The sequence below is a fragment of the Tyto alba genome, unplaced genomic scaffold (assembly GCF_018691265.1).
Source record: "Tyto alba isolate M040663 unplaced genomic scaffold, T.alba_DEE_v4.0 Super-Scaffold_22, whole genome shotgun sequence".
Classification (NCBI taxonomy): Eukaryota; Metazoa; Chordata; class Aves; order Strigiformes; family Tytonidae; genus Tyto; species Tyto alba.
The window spans coordinates 10,438,407-10,462,778 of record NW_024881296.1 but is presented as its reverse complement, the minus strand read 5'-3'; the positions used below and the strand labels follow the sequence as shown (position 1 = coordinate 10,462,778).

At 36.9% G+C, this 24,372-nt stretch overlaps 1 protein-coding gene across 1 annotated transcript in view; it reads right to left on the bottom strand.

The window, feature by feature from the left end:
* The window catches only part of FMN2 (formin 2), a 178,105-nt gene that overhangs the window by 95,051 nt on the left and 58,682 nt on the right, over window positions 1–24,372 (bottom strand). Inside the window, exons 7-9 of the mRNA XM_033009292.2 lie at window positions 14,815–14,847; window positions 9,903–11,593; window positions 8,750–8,894 (exon numbers count right to left, since the gene is read on the bottom strand). Coding sequence (XP_032865183.2) covers window positions 8,750–8,894; window positions 9,903–11,593; window positions 14,815–14,847 — 1,869 coding nt within the window. The remainder of the gene's footprint in view (window positions 1–8,749; window positions 8,895–9,902; window positions 11,594–14,814; window positions 14,848–24,372) is intronic.

Here is a 24,372-nt window from a genome sequence, read left to right as displayed (position 1 = left end):
AACTCTGCTTTAAACAAATTTTTTAAAAAAATAAATAAATAAAAAGGAAGCTAGAGATATTATCTGCAGCCTGAAGTCTAGGACAAACTTTCTAATTGTTGAGTGGTCCCCATTGTTAAGCAGTAAACAAACTACATGCCAAATTTGTTCCTGATTGTTTAACACAAGCAAAAACAGTCAAAGAGATATTTAGTGAAAGGTAATGCAAGACACATGTTTGATGAGAACCCTGAAGCAAAAATACAAAGATTCCATTTCCCCAGAATAATATTTAGTTAATGCATGGAATTTTGCAACAATTCTTGCTCTCTGGTTCTGATTTTGACTGCCAGCATTAAGCAAAATTATCCCAAGGCTCTCACTGGTTAAGAAAAAACTACTGTATGTTACAAAAAGTCACATGTAGAAAACTCCACCGTACAAAGGCCTATAGCTTGTAACTGTTGCAGAGAGGATGCAGAAATCCCACAGTTCCAAATACGACGTTAAGAGACAGGATGAGGGCAGCGATGCAGTCACCTTCTCCCTAGGTGCTGTGACAACACAATTTCTGTGGATTCAGTTGTATTCCAAATGTAAAATTGGCAGGGACAGAACTGGACCCATCATACCTTTCACACATATAACCCTGTCTTCTTACTGATATAACAGAATAGTATTACACTCATATGAGTGTGGGTTTTTGTGTGTGGGTTGTTTTTTCTGTTTGTTTCTCTTTTTTGTTTTCTTTTTTTCCTAAAGGTAAATCCAGAAGTGACTTCTGGCTAGTAATGACAGCTGTGAGAGTGGAAACAGGAACTACTTGAAATAGTGAGGTCATTTTGGTACAACAGGAGATCAAACATTTCTACTTAATACTTACAAAAACAAAACCAAACACCGAAAACCAACACCCAGACCTGGCAGGATAACAGCATATCCCTGCAAATGGCACATAATGCTTTAACTGAACTCAACTTCTATCACAGAATATCAACCATAAAGTGTAAATTTTGAGCACCTGTCTCCTACCCTAATCGAACCTGAAAGCCCCTCTGCAAACTAACTAGTTACTTCCCCCCCTGAGGATCCTCATATTCTATAAGGAGATATCTAAGGTTTCGAAGTTCTCTTCATTATGTATTTCTAGATGTGGGTTGTTGCCATGTTATGCAAATTAGAGCAGCCAGGCAGCCATGTCTCTTAGTTTGTGGATGCTGTAACTTTATGCTTGAGGGTAAAGATTAAACATAATATTTACTTTTCATTCATTTTATCTATTACTCTACTGTGTTTTCACAAACAAAGCTTTTAACAATACGGATGAGAAACAGTTCAGGCCCTTTCACAGTGTACTATCACTAAAATAGTATTGTTTGAAATGAATATCATAAAACTATTGCTGTAGAAGTAATCTTTTACTAAGAGATTGCTACCCCAATTAATATTCCTCGCTTATGATATTAGGTGGAAAAATACTGTATATCTGAATCTAAGCAATCTAGGTAAGTTAGACAGGCATTGTGTTCCTCAATGGGAGTCTAAACAACAGTAAAATGTCCCTTAATAAAAAGATAGCAACAATATTCTAACTTTAAGGACTGGAGTAGGGGATGGTAAAAAATAGCAAAGTTTCTTTAGTTTAAAAATAGGTCACAAGGATTTTATTTTTCCATACCTAAAACTCCTCTTTGAGAGCCTAGCTCATTCTTACGTACCATAATTATAGTTATTCCTTCGTTCATCAGCTAAAGGACGAGGGTGCCCAAAGTTTAGTTTTTATATGTTTAGATCTTATGTTTGTAATTTAAAAATGTATCTGTGCGTTAATAATGCAATGAATTTTCAGATACTACAATATAAACTCTTTTTTTTTAAAAAAAAAAAAAAAAAAACAAAAGCTAAAATTTCCTTAGAAACTCTGTATAAAAGCCGGAATTTTCATGCATGTTCTGGAATGCACTCAGCAGGTGTTTTTTGCAAGTGATCAGCCCAATTGCTATGAACAATCTTGTCACTGTGTACTCAAATTAGGCATGCAATTACACACATTTTTTGCAAACTTGCAAAACATATTGCATACACAAATACATTTGAAATTAAGAGTCTTAAATATTTTATAAAAAGTTAGCACAGCAAATCAGGAAGATAGACATGGAAGAAGAGGGAGGTGCTTAGCAAAAAGTAAAGAATGCAAAAAAATAAAACCCCAAACCAAAAACACTCCCAAAGAAAGGTGAGAACCCACTCAGATATCTAGTGGGGGATATCAACAGCAAACAAAAAAACCCTCATGCTGTAAAAGCTCTAGTGTTCCCACTTTTAAATGGGGACATACTTTTACAGTCAGAAGTATGACATTATTCACTGTACCTACTCCAAATGAATATAACAACCTTTTTGTTCTTGCTGTTTGTACTGAAGTCAGCTCTAAATAACAAAATATAGCCATAAGGAAATACCTGCAAAATAATTCTCTACAAATAAACACATAACAATCTTAAAACCTTGATTTTCATGCTGACGGTAAAAATATGTTTAACTTGTAAGTCAGCTAGGATCTGACAGTAACCCAGACAAGTACACTACACTTAAGTTAGACAGTGATTTATTTACTAGATCATCATGACCACTGTACTGAACTAATTTCTAGATGACACATATTCAGTCCATACGCATATTTGATTCCAGAGCAATCTGAGTTTTCTTGATCAGATTTAGAAACTACTCTACTAAAAAGTGTTGCTTCTTGCCTCCTTAGCAAAATCAATGTGGACAGAGAGATGGGAGAAGAAATGTGTATTGCTATCTCCATATTTTCTTCCTTTTGTCTTCCCTTGATGTCATCCAACAATACAGTGTCCACTGCACAGAGCGAGTCAGAAGCACCATGGAGAGATGGAGAATAAAGGATTTAAAAGGTGTAGAACTACTGGCTCTGGAAATGAGAGATTGCCAGCCTCCCTGGAAAGATGGCTGTAACTAAGATGCCTCTACTTGACAGTGTCAGGGACAGCAAGAATTGTACACAGCCCAGAGTGGCATCTTGCATTCTGCTGGGATTTGAGATCTGGGTTATGCTTTTTAGATATGCAGTTTTCAGTCTCACAGAACAGCTGCAACTCACTCACTCCAACCCAAAGCCTATTTTTGTCTTTATTTGAACAAACGTTCAGTAAGACCTTCCCCTGCAGAGGTCTTCCAGAGCACAGAGAAACGCAATGAGGCCACTGTCACTCTACATGGCTCCTCTGGTTAAGAAATGAACATAGCCTTTCTCACCCATACAGAATCCTTAAGGAGCAACACCTAAATCAGGCCATTACATCAACAGAACCTTTCATTGCTAGAGAGGATACGTGAATAAAATAGAGAAACACACAGAGCTCTTATGTCACAAGATGAGTTTGCAAGCTTGTCAGATGCCAAGCTTGCGTGCTTGTTTGTAAACTTGCGAATACATGATCTGAAGAAAGAAAGCAGGAAGGAAACAAGAATGATAAATGCATGTGGTTAATAGAGGACATCAACCTGGGAAGCCTGAACAGGTAGAGATGTTAGATACATAGATGCATTCAGGTAAAACTGTGTGTGCAACAGAGACATTTGTAGATACAGTTACAAAGCAATTAATATAATAACAAAACATGCAATAAGCCATATAAAGAAGAGAATGAGGTAAAAACGGAGATCACATTCATTATCTCTAAAGAAATTATTCTTACAAGCCAAATAAGTGAGACATTATTTAATTTCATAAGTAACTTCATGAAATTGTTAATTATTTGCTTGTAGAAATAAAAATGATGTATTAAAATCCTCCAAAATTCCTGTCCATGGGGGCAGCAGAAGCCCAACTCTATCTCTGGAGCGTACATAAAATTGCAGCAAATGGTTGTGCCATTGACACAGGTAATAGATCAATAAGTGTGGATACAGAAAGCTCCTTAAAACAGTGCCTCCACTGTTTGCAGACAGAATAAGCCCTCCTTTTCAGAAAATTCTTTTTCCCCTTATGTTATTCCTTGTTAATGAGTAAACATGAATAAACTTTCATCTGTTAACTCAACATGACATTTACTTTATTTACCAATTTATACTTATGAGGCATTTTATTTCTAGGGCTATCCTATTACCTCAGCCTCTTTATGCTCAACTTAAAAATTCAAAAATGCTGAAATCATTAACTAAACAGTTTTATTGATACATCTTGTTTGCATATAAGGCTTCTGAAACAGAATGAAACTTTAGTAACCTACTATTTATTTTCTGGGGTGGAAGGTGGAGATTAAATCTTAATGTCAATAGATTAATAGTGGACTTTCCATATGAGAATATTTTTAACATTTTTATTTCATTTACATGATAGATTATAAACACATGGTCAGCTCTTGGAAAGTTCGTTACAGTTACACATATATTATTTTCCAAAAATACAGTTAGAAGAGTATCAGTAAGGCTTCTAAGATGACTGTTTAAAAGTTATGAAAGCAATCTATGCAAGTCAGTGCAATCCCTTCTGTAAACTTATTATCCTGACAGTGATACCAAGATTTTCTGATTATGTACCACATTTACCGTCTTTCTTGAGTATGCAGCCTTAACCATGAGACTATCATTTTTCTTCCTGCTTCACTAATTATATGTTTTTTAAGTGCTGCAACAACTGATAAAAGCATTTTTTTACTCAGGTAACAGCTTAATGTCCTAGGTAATCATTCTGAACTACACTCATTCCACACAGTCCATGCCAGCTATGGAAAGGGTCCTACGAAAAATATTATCCAGCCATGTAACCAAAACTAATACTGTAACTACATGTCATGGCTAAACAAGACATTCCAAGAGCGAGTTTTCACCTTTTGCTTGGGTCAAACACTATAGGCTTAATGAGATCCACTATTTACTGAAAGGAACACCCAGGACAACAATATCCAAGTTTCTGAGAGAAATTAATTTAGATAGAATAAGAGGTGACACGGAATCAGGCCTATTATGCTCTATATTTCCCCCTGTCAGTTCTCAGTTCTTCACTTCCTCCCTGGTTACTCATCTTAATCTTCCTGTGGCTCTCTCATCCTGGCCCCCTGTTTTCCAGCCTGCCAGTACAAGGTTAGGAAAAAATCTTCAGAATGATACCTGAAGTCTCTCCTGAGCAACAGGAACTGAGATACAGCCTGTAGAGTGGCAAAATTTAAGAAACCCTTTACACAATTAACAAGACATGTATCTGACAAAATTTTTCCATATTCAAGCCTATGAAACTATTTGGACATGAGCAAAACCAGACTTTGTTTTCTTTCTTAACATTGGCAAAATGAAGGAGACACCCAATATGGGGGGGGGGGGGGGGAACTCTAACCCAACAGAACTTGCAGCCTAAAGAGCTAAATTTTGGCAAAGTTGTAACAACAGGGACTTATAATGAAATCCAGACCACTTTAATAGGTAGCAATGGCAGCCCCACCTATAATATAGCCCATAAAGGACTTTCTTTGAAGATTTAGTAGGCATTCTCACTGAGTGAGCCTGCACACATTTACAGCAGCTGAGAATTTGACATATACATATTAATGGAGCAAAATAAATCACAGTTTTTGCCATAGCAGCAAATGAGAGACAGTAAGAATAAAGTGAGCTGCATATACAAATAAATATTAACACTTAATTTTTTCTCTTTCTTTAAAGTTCTGGAATGGATTTTAATGTGGCCTTCATTCAGTGCTAGATGTAATACTTATTTTTTTTAAGCGTTATTGATTTATATCTGCAGAAGTTATTTGCAGATATTCATGCCAAGGGAAAAACAATTAGAACCAATACTTGAGTAGGGTGAAATTAATTCAATTGTTAACTCAAACCCTACCCCCCTCCCCCAAAACAATGCACAACAATATAGATAATTTTACCACTTAAAAAGGGGTCCCCATTTATAAATAATTATATCATGTACATCTATATGCATACACAAGCAAACATATGTATATACTTTACGGCATATAACATAAATAGCTCTGTGTGCAGAACAGCAGCATACTCCAAAATAATTAATATTTCACCCACTAAAACATCCCAAAACTATCAAATCTTTCTTCAGATTATCTAGAATCCCCCCACCACAACCACGTGGCCTCCACTGTAGATACATTTTTACTTCAGCTTACAGTAAAAACATTGTTTTATTGAAATCAGATGTTTACATAGAGTACCAAATATTTTATGCATTTGAAAGTTATCTGGGCATTTTTTCTCCGACTACTATTCCCAGTGTAGCTAGCATTTTACATCCAATCCATCTAAGCAATACATCCTCTCAGCACACCCGCATATCAGTGGAAGGAGGAAAACCAATTGCCAGACAAGAGCATTTCTGGAAAGCAGAGTGAGTTTTGAGAGTCCTGGTTCTGTTCTGTACAACGCTCCTCCATAGCTCAACAGGTGACAGAGCACATCTGCTTTGCATAACACATCCCTGTAAAAATCACTACAGAAACACTATTTGTAAGATCTTTACAACACCCGTAACTATCACAGAAGCCATGTAAGTCAGTAACCACTTAAACAGCACTTGGTGCTTCCTATAAAAACATACTTGTGGAATTACAGCCATGCTTTCCCCAAATAACTGTTTCTTCTGCTAAACATGGATGGACTTCATTATCCAAGTGTTTACTGCGGTATAAATGAAGAGAATTTAAAAAATGAAGGCCTGCATTCCGAGCTGCTGAAAGGGCTTACGTAGAATATATTTGTGAAGCTGTTCTACTTCAGTTGTCTCATGACAATACTATGAAAAGCCCAAACTGGACTTGCACACATGAACACTTAACGTGACATCTGCAATAAATGATAGCTTTAACTGTAGTTCTGATGAGAGCCTGTGATTATCTCTTTGGTTGGTCTTTGCCCCCCAGATACTACAGTTCAAGAAATGAGACTTCTCCATTAGGCATTTTTTCTCTCTTTTGGAGAACAGTACATTTGTCTACCAGAGGAATATAAACACACAGGGGATTCTCTTCTGTCAATTTAGGTGGACCACAGGAATGCTCATTCTAGATGATGGCACCTACTTAGATTGCCTTAAACTTCTGTGTGGAAATTTCTGTCATAAACAACTTGTTCTTCTCAAAGAAGTTAAGAACAATCATTCACTTTCATTTAGTTTTATCTACATTTTATTTATTTATTGACAATGTATCTCAATTTTCATCACTGCAAGAAAAACAAATACTCTTAGTATTAAAATCCACATCTCATGTTCATTCATAATTGCTGTCTGTCTTTAACCACCGTTTATGTTACAGAATTAAACAGTCGTAGTTTATACTCTGTTCAGAGATTTGCATCACCAAATCTCATGAAATGTGAATGGACCAACAGCTCATAGGCAAAGCATCAGGTATAGCTTTGCACTCCTTTTTTACCTAAAGAGCTATCACACTAACTTAGTTAAAAATAACCATTAAAAGGGGCTTTTTCTAGAAGGAGGGAGGAAGAGCAAAGGTCTTGAATTTTGGAGATTTGTTGCAGGACAGCAAGGCAGCAGCAGTACCATTACCTTTCCTCCCATCCCAGTTAATACAGCCTAGTGCAGCACACAGGTACATGATGAACAGCCACATGAGTGTGGTTTATGCTATCCTTCCCAATCGTCCAGATAAGGGTTTTATCCACCACCTTGGGATAATCATCCTAACTTCACTACCAGTTCTGTTGCCTGCAGCAGGTTGCCAGCACAGTAAAGAGCGCCTGCATGTTTATATCGCTGACCAAAACGTGTCTGTGGGGGCAAGATCTCCGGAACTGCTAGGTGGGGAGGTCATATTCAAACATAAGATCTAGTGCATGCAGATTTTTAAGAGTCCCACTGTATATCCAGTGTGGAAAAAAATCCTGTATACTGTTAACTTTTATGTTAGAAGGTGATGGAAAGAACAGCCTCGTCTTGAATTGTGTACAGGAACTTGAAAATAAAACTGGAACTTTAACTGCTGTTTACGATTCCATACGAGAACATTCTCCTCTACAGCCTGAAACTTTAATTGCAAATTACTTATCATACCATCACAGTTCGATTTTTACATAGATACCAAGAAGATTACAGCGTTCTAGTCACATAAACATTCAGATTCAATTCTTTTATCCCAGGGTTTAAACTTCTACTTTAAAATGCTTCCTATTTTTATTTTATCATACACCATTCTATTTCAAGAAACCAGTTTGATGAGTGTCATATTTTTCCAGCTGTGCTTGTCATCTACTGTATGCATAAACTTCATATTTACTGCATGTATAAACACAACAGACTTAGAACTGTTATGACTGGTATGACATTAGGACTTCAATTCTTAAACATATTTTTTTCCTGACGTCATTGTAATTCATATGCAATTCATTACTTAATTTATAAAATTAATCACAATTTACATACTGTTTATTGCACACGTGCAGTTTCAAAGCATTATATATGCACCTAATTATTCTAGGTTTATTTTTGTTAATTTAAAAGTGGATAAAGCAAAGATATTTATAAGAAAACACACACTTGAAAAGTCATTTCTAAAAAGATAAATCTTCAGTCTCTAACCCAGATAGCTTTGAAACCCATCCTACATTCTCTCCTTTTCTTATATTTCTACATCTCTCTCTCTATATATATATATGGTAACAATTTCACACCAGCCAAAATCTATCTCAGCTGCATGCAAAAATCTGTCTTTATGTAAAAACCAGCCTAGAAAAGATCTGAAATTAAATGAATACTCACTTGTTTAGTCTTTGTTTTTGTAATGGTGTCCGAAATGGGTTTCTTCCTCTCTTTAACAGCTGTTTTAGAAAACAGTTCTTCAAACTCATGATAATCTATGGAAGGCTCTTCAATTTTTTCCCACACAAGTGAAGCACTAGAATCTCTAAAGTTAAGCAAAAGACCTATGTAGGGCAATGTCAAACTATATAAGGTCATAAATGGAGGAATGAAGAAAATAAAATAGCAGCAATTGAAAAGTTGTTGCCTATCTTCTACTAGAAGTATTTTGATAAGATATACTGCCGATTCTCCCCCATACTTTGTTTGCTTTGTTCACACATGATAATGGTCAGGCTCATTTATATTCACCCACTTTACATACATAAGGAATACAAATAGGCTGTATATAGGCTATAAAACATACAGACACGGACACAAAGAGAAGCAGAAATAGACAGTTATCTGCAGACCACCTGGGTGACAGTGGCAAGAACTTGAAAAGAAAGAACAAAATCATCAGTAAAGAACAGCAGAAGGTTTTACAATCAGTACTCAGAGACATAAAGAAAAGATTAATAAGGAAATTTCTTTTCATGAACAAGAATATTTTACAAACAAAATGCATCAACAACCAAAAACAAGTATATCAAAGTCATAGCAACATAAGGGCTAACAGAATAGCTTTATGCTGCCATGCACATAAATTGCAGTTTGGATCTGCCTGCTGAGTATACAAGATGAAAAAAAAGGGATTTCTAGGTCACTGTAGAAATGAAAGAGGAGGATAAAATGTATTTAGCATACATTCATCTAGAGGGAAGATACTACCAAAACTTGTAAGCTGCTGCAGAGAGAGATCAATGCTTTCTTGAAAGTTGAGGGGAAGAACAAATACAACATTTTAAGAAACATCTCACGGAATGCTTAATAGCACACAGTCACCCCCGGATCTCCGATCAATGTGTGGTAAATGACCCCAAAGAACAAGAGTTTGTGTGGTTTAAAGAAAACAGGCACCTCATTTACATATCCAAATACAAATAAAATCCTATTTGCACTGAGGTTCTCACAAAGACCTGCCTAGCAGTAAAGACTTTTGCTCGTAACATACAACACTATCAGGACAGCCACAAAGTGAAAACAACACTCTCTTCACAACTCTGTGACTTACCTTTTACTGTGGAGCTGAATTCTTGTCCAGTAAAGAGGCTTCATTGGCCGAGAAGGCTCTATCACATGTTTCCTGCTCCCTTTCTCCTGATTCATACCCATTGCAAATAAACCAGATGGCAATGGAGGAGGAAGAAACCCACAGCCCTGTGGGACTGTTGGGTAAGTGCTGCCCTGGGTTGGTGCTGGAAGGGGTGGTGCTTCTCCAGGCAAAGGTGGTGGGGCTGGAGGTGGTATTCCCAATCCGGGAAAAGGAGGTGGTGGTGGAGGGACACCAGCACCAGGCAAAGGTGGCAGAGGAGGGACACCAGCACCAGGCAGAGGAGGAGGTGGAGGAGGGACACCTGCACCAGGCAGAGGAGGAGGTGGAGGAGGGACACCTGCACCAGGCAGAGGAGGAGGTGGAGGAGGGACACCTGCACCAGGCAGAGGTGGTGGAGGAGGTGGAGGAGGGACACCAGCACCAGGCAAAGGAGGAGGTGGAGGGGGGACACCTGCACCAGGCAAAGGAGGAGGTGGAGGGGGGACACCTGTACCAGGCAGAGGTGGTGGAGGAGGTGGAGGGGGCAGGATGCCCCCTCCAGGCAGAGGTGGAGGAGGTGGTGGCAGTCCTGCCCCAGGCAGAGGTGGTGCTGGGGGTGGCATTCCCAGGCCAGGTGCAGGAGGAGGTGGGGGAGGGACACCAGCCCCAGGTAAAGGTGGTGGTGGTGGAGGGGGAGGCAGGATGCCCCAGCCAGGCAGAGGGGATGGGACTCCTGCTCCAGCCAAAGGTGGTGGCGGAGGTGGTGGTGGGACTCCAGCACAGGGGACAAGAGGGGCTGAAGGCAGCATTGGTGTCTCCCCACTTGGCAAAGGTGGCGGAGGAGGAGGAGGAGGTGGGGGTGGTGGTGGCATGATAGTACCCTGCAAAGAGTGGTCCAAGTGTGGCACTGCAAAGCCAGCAGAAGGAGAGAGTCTTGAACTGGGCAGGGGTGGTGGGGGTGGTACTCCTGCCACAGACATGGAAGTGGCAAGGGAAGGACCATGTGCCCCAGACAGCGGAGCAGCAGGTTTGGTGGCTGGCAGTGATGGAGGAATGCTACATGTGGGCTCTGGGGGCAAAGAAGGGGGATGTTCACTGCAAGTCACATCTACAGTACTTAGAGGCTGATGGGAAGCTGGCAGTTCAGTCTCTCCTTCAAATTCAAGGAACAAATTAACTTTGGGTCCTGGAAGAGGTGACTGTGGCGTACTCTGTATTGACTGGCTTGCATCCAGTGGCACTGAGATTAGCTTCGGTGACAGAATTAAGGAGATTTCAGAACAAAATGTGGGCTGTAGTTCTAGAGCTGGAAATTTCTGAGTTGGCCCTTCACTTTTACCCCCTTCTAAGTGTGGGGGTGGCTGTGGCAGTGCATTGGCTGAAGGCATTGTGTGTGTTAAATAATCCTCTGTTGGTGACGTTTGTACAGATCTTGCTTGTGACACAGTCCTAGTTAAAGTCTCCTCTTCGTCTGTTTGAAGAGTCACACTGCTGAGTTCCCCATGGACTGCATGTGTGTGCTCATATTCCTGCTCCTTCCCAGCAGTCTGTACCTCTGAAGCAGGGAACTGTTTCTCTAGTTCTGCAATTTTGGTCCTCAGATCCTCAATAGTTTGCTCAAGCTTTTGAATGACACTGGCACGCTCCTCAGATTTCACCTCCAAATCATCCTTTGAAAGAAAATAAATAATAAGCACAAAACATAACATTCAGCACTATATCAAAAATAAAATTTAGAGTATTGGTATTCCAGAGGTTCGGAAATGAGCCAGTTATGACAAGTCTTTAAAACAGATGTTATCATTTTGGCTAGCTGCATCTTACAGTGGAAGAAGATAGCTTCAGAAAATGACTTGCTTCAGTATGAAACTACCTTCATCAGGATAAGCATGTTTTAGACTGTGGTTATATTTGGCAAAACCAAAAATCAGCAACAATCCCTCCCTCCCTCTCCCCCCCATACCCTGACCAAGAAAACAACCAACCACTGAGCACAAGTACTGCAAGCGTTTGTGTACACATGGATATGCAGACACGGTGGTGGGAAGGGCACTGCATTATTTTAATTCTGTTAACGGAAAAGACGTTAAGTGTTTCTTCAAAAGGTTGCACTGTGCATAACAGACTCAACATACTACTGACTGTTGGGTTTCAATATACACCTTAATGATACAATACAGATTAGGAATGCAGAACATAACAAATGTTCACTTTTCAAAAACAGCTTATCTCAGAACAGAGTAATTATGTTTTTCTCCAGCCACCATGCTTGGGAAGGGAAAGAAGAGGAGAACCAAGAGAGAACTTTCTTCCCATCCAATATTTGAAACTCCTCTGCCAAGTGACAGACTGTGAGTGAATAATGTTAGAAAAGCTTCCTTTCTGGAATGGTTATTCTGTATTTGGCGTTTTCCACATTTTTTTATATCTTTCTCTGAAGCATCTGATCCTGCCTGCTGCAGATTGAGTAGAGAAATCACTAACCTTAAATGGCACAGTAATTCCTACATTTTTAAATAAATACCAGTAATAAACTGTACTAAATGTAATGGGTATGTGCTTTTATCTAAAAGGTACCAAAAGAAGCAACCTAGTCCAAAAATAGCCACTTGTGCTTATTCAGGAAAGTCAAACAGGAGATAGGACAGACATGACTTTACAACACAAAATCTTTTAATAAAGAATTTATTATTTTCTAGCGGTATGCATTTACTATTCAGTACCTTTTTTTTTTTTTTTTTTTTTAAATTTGGAATATTGGTCAGCACTAAGTATTTAATTGAATTAAGTTTGTCATGCAACAGACTTCCCAAGTGGTTACAGCAAAACAGTTACTTAGTGCCTTTTTGTTCCCTTTTATAAAATCATAAGCTTCATGGGTGAGACTGTAGGCTTATTCATAGGAAACCTTTCAATTATTCAGATTTTATAGGTCTTGTAAACATACAATACCTGATATACTAATTGCCTTGATTTGTTTCAGGAAGATGATGTTTTTCATCTCATTCTTTGACACATGAAACATTTAAAAGTCATTTTTCTTTCTGGAAAGTGAAGTTGTAACCTCCAGCTGGGGACTATTAATAAAATATATGTTCATTAATACTTAAGAAATTGTTTCGGAACAGAATTGGTTTTCAAACATAAAATTTCTATTTTGTGTTTATCTTAGAGTTTCCCAGCTATCCTAAAGCAATCCCAGAAGTAAACCAGCAACTACTACATTTAAATAAACTATTGTTTGATTTTGAAACACCTTTATCAAAATTTATAAACCCCTAAATTGTTTGAACTGTCTGGAATGGCAGTTTGAACCGAAAGTTATAGATTACAACTAGGTCTCCCTACCAAACTTTGAAGAGAAATGGAACAGAAAAAATTTTTTTCAATGAAAAGTGAAGTAATAAACACAGCAGACATATTAACAAGCAGCATTATAACAAGGAAAAAAGGCTGAAAAAGACATACGCCTTACAGACTACTCATGGTGCTTCAATCCATTCAGTTTACTTTAATAGCTCAATACTTCGTAGCAGCAACAGTTTTGTTGAAGAACTTAATTATAAAGGAGAAATAGAATATTCTATTATCCCTTTGTTTCACCTGCTCTTATCCCCCTACCAGTCACCTGAAAATACAATAAGGCCTACCAGTTCTTCAGAAGGCAACATTATCAAAAGGAAATATGTACTTAGGATTATTAAGGCCACACACCAATTTTCAGTTATTTGAAAACAAATCCAGTTTCCCCAGACTGTATCTCTCATGGGCCCATTTTACACTGTAAGAACACCCCACCAAGGGTTTTATGACAGACACAGCTTCTCAATTCTATCTGAACTGGAAAATCCATTCCTGCCACAAACAAACTGAAGCCAACAGGATTAGACACAATATTAAATGGTTCTGAAGAGACATGCCTTAATGATGGCTGATCTCAGAACAGTTCATCGTTGTTTTAAAAACTCATTTACTCAGGAGATTGGATTCAACTTTTCACAAGAAAAAGAGGTAATACTTGAATCCTGAAATTCTACCTGAACAACAGGAAAAAAACTAGAATTTACTGTTTTACAAGAGATTTTACCCTGCAGACCATGAAATTTCTTTCAAGAGAAGAAGTTATTTGTTAAAATTTTAAAAAAATGGGCAATCAACTGGGATGATTAAGCAATTCAGATAAGCAAAAATGTATCAATGAATTAAAGAGACTTTTTATCCCATGCCCAAAGAAACCATATCTTTGAGACAAGGCATTGCAAACAATCTGGTGATTTTCTACTGGTGTTGTTACCTAACAATCACCGATATATCCAGGTCTTCAAAGAAACAGCATATTATGAACAAGACTTTGTTATGAATGCAGAGATACTTATCCAGAGGAAATTACATACTTTAAATTTATTTGGTTTAAAAAAGAAACATACCAAAACAAAACAAAGCCTCAGTATTTATATGCATCAGTATTTTTAGATGGAGATACTTTTCATTTTGACTTTTAAGATACCCTCAGAATAGTTTAAATAGATTTCTGCCTTTCACCTAGCAAGAAGTTTAGAGTCTTTATCTAGATCAGAAAGGGCTGTATCAAACAAACATAAGTCACAGCATGTTTCCACCATCCTCAACAAGGAAGGAAATTTAAAATTATATAAATCCAATCAGAAACAAAAATTAGACAGTTATCTCAGATGAATAAGCAAGGGAAGACTTAATTTATCATACATGTAAAAGATGGTCAAAAGCTGTTGACAGGAACCAGAAGACCCAATAGGAAAAATACACATAATGGAAAGGAGGTTCATTTTCAATCCAAAGGACAATTCCACAGCAGAAACCTACGGGGTTTAAAAGAGATATGAGGGAACTCTGTCTTGGCTAGAGTTCTTACCCAGGACCCAGGTACTGTGGAACAGTCTTCTTTCTGTAAAGAAAGAAAGAAAGGTGGAAGCTTAAGCCTTGCTTAATCCAGGTGACTTGAATGTGAAAGACGTGAGCAGGAAAAAAAATTCCAGAAGTGTATGGCTACAGAATGGTGCCCAGTATTTCTCAAACAGGTTGTACATGTTCCATGTGCAATGAATTGGATGGTCAGTCTGGGACTGCTGGCCTGACCATGTCTCTGTAGCACTGATAGACTTGTGTGTGTACAGTATCCAACTGATCTGGGAATACTGGCTTTACTGCGTAAAGGTTGCACACTTGGATCTGCACATGTACCAAAAGCGTGTACATTACATCCAATTCATTCCAATTTTGTCACGTTTTCCACATGTGCACATCAGATGTCCAGCATAAAGCTGGTCTATATAGACAGAACATGTCCAGGATCTTCAAACATGTAAAAGCTCAGATTGCAGCTATCTCCTCTACTGTGTCTGACATCCTAGTTTCTCAGATGAGTGACTGAAAGCTACAGGCTCTTCTATAACTAAATTTCCAGGCAGCAAAAAACTCCAAACATTTGTGAAAGTTAGCCCTAGCCTATATGCACATACACACATATATGTGTATCTATATTATATATTTATCTAGATCTATCTCAACTTGCATTCACTTATATACTATATAAACAGCCATAACGTGTCTTTTTCTTCTGAGAAGAAACAGAATGGCAGTTCTGAATGGAAATTTTGGAATATTTGAAAAAATAAAGACATATTACAGTTTAGTTTTAGAAGTTAATATCTTATATTATTACAAGCCAACAAGTTGCACCAGCAGTTTGATCATTTTCAGAAATCTGTCACTTAGTGTAATGAAATTTCTTCTCTGGGTGGAATTCCTATTTAGATGATAGGATTATACTTCTTGTTTTTTTTTTCAAAAACCTTAACTGTTTAACTTCTTTATGTCAGAATTCATGAATTGGAGTCTATGCTTCTACCTGACTGCAAACACACAGGCAATAGAAGCATACAGTTAAACAGGATTACAATGGCAAACTAAGGCCCCCTCTGGTCTTCCAGTACGTCAACACCTGATGGTACAAGCAGCATCCAGATACTTGGAAGGATGCTCTCTGCAACTGCTAATAAATGCCTCTTCTACAGGAAGAGAAAAATTTTTGAATGCGCACCCTCACTGAATGGCACAAAGTAGCATCACAGTAAGAATTTCATTCAGTCAGAGAAATGGTATCTCTATTCAGGTTTCTCTCTTTAAAGCTGTCTCATTTACAAAGCTACTTCTTGCAACTGCAGATCAACATTAAGAAAAGGAGACACAACATTTTAACAGGCATTTTTAGTGCTACAGTGACTGTCAAATGAGAGGTACTAATGGACACTTGATTTCCATTCAAACAAAATGGCATCCATCTAATTAATTCTCACATTTCACTTAATTCTCAAAGCCCATTGCAACATTTTAGTTTTACAGCAGTAGAAGTTCAGTTAAAAGCTGGCAAACTTGTCAATAGCATCAGGAAGAACTGCTGAAGGGTAGGACTAGTATTGGATACTAGTTTCTTCCTCAGACTACATGATCAAATCTTTTTTGAGAAGCTTTTGTCATATTTAAGGTGAATGCATGGGGACAAAGAATATACATTTTCAGAACAGTCCATGTTTCTTCCTATAACCACAAGGAAACATGATGCACAGCTCCCCAAGATAGCACTGAACAAGCAAGCCCTGAAATAGAAACAGTGTAGTGCACTGCTCTGCCTGAACTGATAAACTTTGTTTGGTGAATGTGAGCTGATCTCCCACTCAGTGACATACTGCAACAGATGAATTACACCAGCCTGCACTGTACTGGCATTGGGACTATTTAGCTCTTCCTAAGGTAAAGAGCTAGGACATGTCTAATCAACCAAGATGTTTTGTCATAACCTATCATGGGTGACAAAAAAACCCCACACTGCATGCAGAAATCAATAATTATTGCAATTCAAATAGTTCAAATAAACAAACACATGATCAACAGGGAGCATGGACCTTTGAAGACTGATGCATGCATGCATTATAAATGCCAAGGTATAAAGCTGGGAAGCCAGAAGAAAACAGTCTTGTTCAGATTCAGTTTCTTGAAGCTTCTGTTCCTGAACAGTTTGAATTCCTTATCCCTGGGCTAAGTGCATTTCAGAGGATAAGATTCCAGCCCTTTACAATTTTCATTTTAGTAGATAAAAAAAAAAAAAAAAAAAAAAAAAAGCAAATCCAAAACCCAACTTGAAATACATCAAAATTTGAAAGTTTTCTCTCTAAGTTGTTAGACTTAACTGAGCTGAAATATAACCTTAGGTTATCCCCAACTTCTGCTACAACTGGCACCTCAAAAGAATCTTTGCAGACTACATACAAGACAAGATAAAATCTCACAGAACCACTGACCACCCTAGGAGCTACACAGCAGTCAAGTATAATTACTGTTGTCTTACATAATATTACGTTTAGCCTGCACAAATAGCGTTTTTCAGCCTCATTGCCCAGAAAGTTCTAGAACCCCTTTATTCAAAAAAACCCAACCAACTAAACTAAACCCCAACAAAACTCCCCCTCAAGTCTTGACAGTTTCTCTCCTAGCATAAACGAAATATCATTATTAGAGAAGCATGAAACAGTACAGCAGTAAACAATCAAGGCTTCAAAAAAGGCTTACCCCTCCACATAGCTTTTTTCAGAAACTGGCTGAACTGTTCTGGCACTCACCCAGTGTAAAATACACACATAAATGAGAATGGGCATAGAAAGAAAAGAAGAAAAAAAAAGAGGTTCAGCTTTATTAATTTTAATATAACCTTATTTCGCCTATTTCTGCTGTCTTTTTAGGTTTTCTGCTGTTGATCATAAAGAGACTGCCAGAGTAGAATTACATGCATTTGGGTCTTTCAGCAGATGAAGAGATAACTAACACCATCAATCCAATAGGCAAAATGTGCCTTAAGAATCACAGATTTCCTTAAAAGTTGGAATAAAAACCCTTCTGGACTTATTTTCTGCTCAATATTTAGCCTGTTTATTGAAATGACTATCACGTGATGAATCAGTTCCTTTCTTCTATCACCTGTGTTTGTCCTAAAGTATTTTAATTGTGAGCCTAAAAGGTTTGGGAAGTTTTCTGTGGTGTATCCGGGTGAATGCAACTATTCATCTCACTCTGCTAAAACACAACATATAATCTGGCATACTTTGGACATTACTCATTGGTATACTAGAGAAAGGGGTTGAATTTTTCACACCAGGCCTCCTCTTGAATTTTGATTCAATTTGAGATTGACCAGTAGCCCGGCAAGTAGTCACCATGTAAACAACACCATTCTATTATTATTTCTGTGTTCTTTATATACATAAACTACACTCGTTTTTATGCTAGAAATAACAGTAAGGATTCTATTGCCCCAAACGTGAACATTTGTAATCTAAATTTGAAGGACTCCAAATGCCTTTAATCTCCAATACTGGAGATTAAAAAACCTAATGAATTTCCCAGGTGAACTCTGCCACATCCTGATAAGAAACTGTCCAGAGTATGATAATTCTACACAGTACTTGCCCTTTTTATCCAAAAGTTCAGCCAGACCACAAAATGGGAGGTTCACATCTTGCTTTTGTTTCAGGCTTCCAGCAGGGAATAAGCAGCAAAAAATATCCCCAGTAAGAATAAATCTTTGCAGAAAGGGATGAGTAATCTTCACTACCCTGAAATATGAGCCTACTACTCATGAAAGAAAAAGTTTGGAGAAGTGGAATTAGAGCCTTCACAAATGTATCCATAAACATGCTCAAGGCAGGGTGCTGGAGGTTAGTCGGTTTCTCTAACTCTTTGAAAGTGTGAAGGCTACATTAAAAGCAAAGCTTTATCATTTTGGGTGCGAGAACATTAAACAGAATCAATCACAATCAAATCATTAAACGTGAGCTTTCAGCTTTGAGAGATTAAGTAATTTTTTGGTATCATGGACAATAGAAAAAGATCACTTGTCTCTTCAGGAAAAGTTGAATATTGAAAACAAAGAAAGTAAATATTCAAGGAAATGTGAGTAATTTTTATCAGTAGTTTTGGGTTTATTTTCTAAAGAACAAATAAAAAGAAAAACATGTATTTAAAAATACAGAAAAGAGTGATTTTACTGGTTTTACTTATACCAACTTAAAATGGACAACCTAATGATAACTATCTTTTGATCTGAATGTAAGTAGAAGTTAAACCGGTAAGTTTGTTTTGTATCCAAAGAGGAGAAATAATTCTCAGCTTTAAGTTCTCATTCAGGTATGGCAATATACAGTGGTTATGGTTGCTTTTTGTTTTGTTTTGTTTTTTAAATAACTTTGGATATTTCTAAGTAAAAAATAATGTTTTTTTTTTTTTTTTTTTTTTTTTTAACTAAGAAAAGCATTTTTTACCTCACACTTCTACACATAGTGTCCTATGGAAATTCTCAGGATCTACCCCACTGTAAAGTAGCACCTGATCTTTAATTCTGAGAGAAATAAAGGAAGAATTTAATCTTTAGTACATGGCTCACTGTTGACTGGACGAGGTTTCTCAAACAGGTTAATCCAACCTGACAAATGAGATCAGTCTCTCCTGCTAGGAATGTCACAAGAAGAAAGTCTATGGAGACACATTTTATGGAATGTGCATCTGTATGTGTATATACGTATATGCACACACAAGCACATACACTTATATACATACACTTTTTCATGCTTCTCTCTTTTACTTAATAGGATTTCTTCACCTGTTCTCAATTCAATTTCTGTGGAGTTCTTTGAAAAAAGTTTGAAAGGTAGGTAAATATAGTACATAAAATATTCTATGTAATCCAAATACGATATGGTACCATTGAATATACAAAAACTGTTTATTTTCACTTCTCTCCAAAAGGTGAATTTCATATGTAAATAATCAAACTTCCAATTTAAACTGTATTTTGGGAGAAGGGGAGTTTATAGATTTTCATCTGAAATAGGATTTTCATTTTAGAGAGAGAATTCAAAAAATAAATTGTATTTTAACAACTAATAAATACAGCTCTGCTATTTATTTTACTCTGAGCAGGAACACATAAATGGAACGAACACTATCTCAATTTACTTATTTTCACAAGTAAAGAGAGTGAGAAGTCAGAGGAGAAAATAGAATACAATTCAAAATTGCACTTTCAGTAAGCGTATACCTATCATGCATTTCTACTCAGTGCTCCCTCAGAAAAGTGACAATGCTCTGTTAGTATTTTACAAGAAGTTCACTGTAAAAGGCAAAAGAAACATAATAGTGCTTGGAATTACAGACACACAGATAGGAAAGAGGTAATTCTTCCTATCCAAGCCCTATCCCATACAATAATTAATCTCTTGAAAAAGGAGAAAGTCTCTCACATTATAGCCAAGTATTTTAAATACCAGCAAGTAATTCTGATTAAAATAAGTAAGTTTCTCAGTTTTACCCTGATTTTTCCTTGTTTTCCCATCAGTGACAGAATAAAGAGAGGTCTGTAAGTCCTAAGCTAACCTCCATTGGATAGAACTTGCAAGCACACTGTTCAGACATTATTGCCTTAACCTTAAGGTTGATGTTACCTTTGAAAGAAGTTGTACCTACAGTGACAAAAAAAGTCTGTCTGGTATTGTCTAAGTATCAAGCGTAGTCAGAATGGAAAATGGAGAATGCCCATTATGATTACAAGTTGCAAAATTTATATTATGCTCTGACATATTCTCATAAACATCTGTGATGGAGAAGTCATGCAACTAGATGTATCACTTGAACTCAGCCGTTTCTTGAGAATTTTAATCGGTGCCTGTAAGTTCTCAATATGTGAATTAGTAGTAACTCACAGGAAATATATGTGCTTTTTAGGGCACACATTTTCATTTTCTTAAGCTGTTTCCAAAACAACACAGCAGAAACACAGCAAGACTTACAATTTCACCACTGACTAGGCAAAGCAGGAAGTACATATTAGCACTATCATACACATCCTCGGAGATGAACAAAGTCCTGAGAAAAACAACCAAACATCTAAGCTAGTCTTGCTTGGAGGAGGGTGCTGGTGGAGAAGGGATTGGACAGCATGACCGCCTAATATCTATTCAGCCCTAAATTATACTATGATTTGTATGCTATTTCAGAGCTATAATTGAGGTAGCATGTCATGTATCAAAGTGGAAAAACAGAATAAAGAACCTTTCCAAATTGAAACGAGCATATAAGTAAAACTTCATCTTGACATTAACAGCAAGAACACAAATTAGAACAAAACAAATTTTAGTCTCACCATGGCCAGGAAGAAGAGTGCAAAAATGTGCTATTGTCACTCCACTAAAAATTATACCAATGTATTGTTCCTTTTAAAGAAGCAAACACTGCCTTCAAGCAAAACAACGGAAGTCAATCCAAGTATTGTGAAGTCTGGATATAATACAAAATACTAACATTTGTTCTGAGAATTAACTGCTTTTATTTTTCTACCACACAGGCTTGACATACTATACTCCTTTATTTACTTTTTCTTAAATACGGAGTCTATGATTTATATTCTACGTATGTCAATTATAAAAATTATGTCCAATGCACTTTCATTCTTTCTTTTTTGTTTTGTTTGATCTCTCCTCCACCAGAACTAAATGGAAAAGATTCAGGATTATGGTTGAAGAAATGAATTTCATATCCAACAGAAATGTGACCTCTTTATTTAAATTATGGTAATTCAGCAGTAAAACTTTTAAATTATCACTACAAAGACAGTCACCCAGAAGTCTTGTAGACCAAATGTGTTCCCTTCACTGGTTTAAAAAACCCAACGGCTTAACAGTGACAGAACAGAAATTTCTAAACATTTAATGTTTTGGGATTTTTGTCATTATTTTTAGGACACAGTTTTATTATCTTTGAGAAATGCTCCAATTATTAAACCTTAATCAGGTTAAACACAGTAAGTGTGCGTACTTTTTATGGGCTAACGTATTAACCACCAGAAAGTCACCATTTTCTGACTTAAAACAAAACCAAAACATAACAAAAAAAACCACAACAAAAACGAATGTTGTCACTGTAGGGTATCTGCAGGACCCCCCCGAGAATGACTTACAAGTGCCTTGCACATTCAAAAATACTTAACTGCCATCTAGTGGCTGAATAGGCCGATTTCTTTATGGTATCTCTTTCCAGGCTCCCTAATTAAACACTTCTTCCCTCACTTCTAATATTTCTACTTGCATTCTCATCCTTCAGGGCCTAAGAAATCCCAACATTATCAGAAGACAGTGTTTTAATCACGAAGTTCAGCTAGTAGCCATATAGAAGAACAGACTGGAACAGACAATCTTTAAATTACATTGAGGTCTCAACTCAGAGAGCCACATTTAATGTTTTAAAAACCTTAATTAATTAAACTGCTACAGTTGTAGAACATGAAAAATCTATTAGGGCTAATTAGGCTTTCTAAAAACAAACCAAAAATAAATCTGAAAATTGCAGCACATTTAAACTGAAAAGTAAGTTCTGTCATTAGGAATCGAAGGCAGATTTTCATCAGTAAAATTGGAAACCTCTGTGTAAAAACCCTATTTCATTAGCATGAACATAAAAGACAGAGTATACCTGATTTGCACTTATCATATGAGACAGTGAAGTTCAACAAAGGTTAGACTCCTTTTTACTGCCTGAGCAACATGCTCTGTACTTCAGCCGTTCCTATGATCTCAGCAGTAAATTCTTCTGCCAGGTTCCGATCATCTCGTTTCACAGAAACTTTGTTTCCTTTCTGTGCATTTTTGAAAAAGCATAATATTCTCAAGGCTAACAAGAAAACACTATCTGCCTACATATGCTTCCTAATATTCACCCGCTTTAAGCTATCCCAATTCTAACATTACACATTAGATCTACAATTAGAACATAAGTTCCTGCACACCACATATTGCAAGCCTGGATTTTTTTTTTTTTTGAAAGATAAGAAGAAAACATATTTATACCTCTGAATTTTTTTAGCTTTTTGTTTTCTGAGATTTGGGTATGCTAGCATGATGTTGCAGGAAGCTTACATTGACATAGTTCTCCTTAAAACAATATATCCAATTCTGTTTGTCAGGACAGAGATCATCAGTTAGCAATAGCAATTACTTTAAAAAATGCAATAGGTATAGACTTCACTATCATTTGATTCATATGGAAAACTTCAAAAAAAGTTTGCTTTTTTCATACTCCCTTATTTCCTCAATGAGATGACTGAATAGAGTAGATTCTTGTGAATACGTCACACATTTTTGTTGTTTTTTTCTACCCAGATGTGTACCTTTTTTGCCCTGCTGAAGTCTAAAGCTTTAGCAATTATACTTTTGTAGGAAAAGAACTGTTTTAGAACTGTTTCTTGCCTCCCTAAGCCTTCTCTTCCCCCTTACAAAAAGTAACCTGGCAAGTAGAGAAGGGATGGAAGAGGAATGGCACATGGTTCTAGGATCACTGGGTCCTTCTAAATGAGTACCTCAAGAAAGAGTATCTAAAAAAAGCAGTGTAAAAAGACCACAGGCAGAGTGGTTTGGGAGATAATAAAGGAAGAGTTCCCTATTTCCTCCAACTTCTGTTGAATACAATTGTTAACCAGTCTCAACTACAGCTTGCCTTTACCCTGATGGAAGCCATGTCATACCAAAATAAAACAGGTTTTAAAAAAATCTTTATTTTATTCTTTTTGTACGTGTAGTAGAATAATTTCACCATTTCAGGCAAATCTTACATTTACCTTCCTTATCTGACCTTTACCTGTAAAGAATCATCTTTCTGAAATTTTCTTTAAGACAGAGTTTAGAGCAGCATGCATGTTTCTGAGAAAGTCTAGCTATGACATTTTATAATAATTAAAAGTAAATCCCAATCCCACAAATGTTTCATATTTTCTAAATAGACTGTTTATGTATTTATCTTAAAGGATTTCACAACCTTTTTTCTTATATTACTAAGTGTCAAAATTGGAACATTTCAAATGTCACTAAGTTAGTACCCGAAGGAGTTATAATAATTTGTAGTTAAAGACTAGAGTAAGAAAAAAGGTCCCCATTGAAAGGCTGAAAGAGGGGTTACCAGCAAACTGTGGTAGTTATCAATACTCTGAAGAGACACTCTAAGAGTCAGACTTACAATGTTTTCAAAATTGAAAGTATATTCACCATGGCAATATGCGTCCTGTAATTTAAGGTTTTTAAGGCTAGCACTGTTTCCCTATGATATTGTTGGAAAGTACACCAACAGAGCATGCAGTAGAAATCTGTCTGCAGTACCTGAGAACTGCCAAAATTTTGTCTGGTTGTTACTACCAGTTGAAGTACGTGGTGTTCCAAGAAGGCATATAATTTTGGTTGAGGGTTTATTTGTTGGTTTAAATGGGGTGAACCAAACTAAAGAGAACAACTGTGCTAGAAATGTTACAGGCATAAGAATTTTTGATGGCAAGCTTTTCCACTGTAAATATAATTTAAATACTCAGTGTAAACTATCTTAT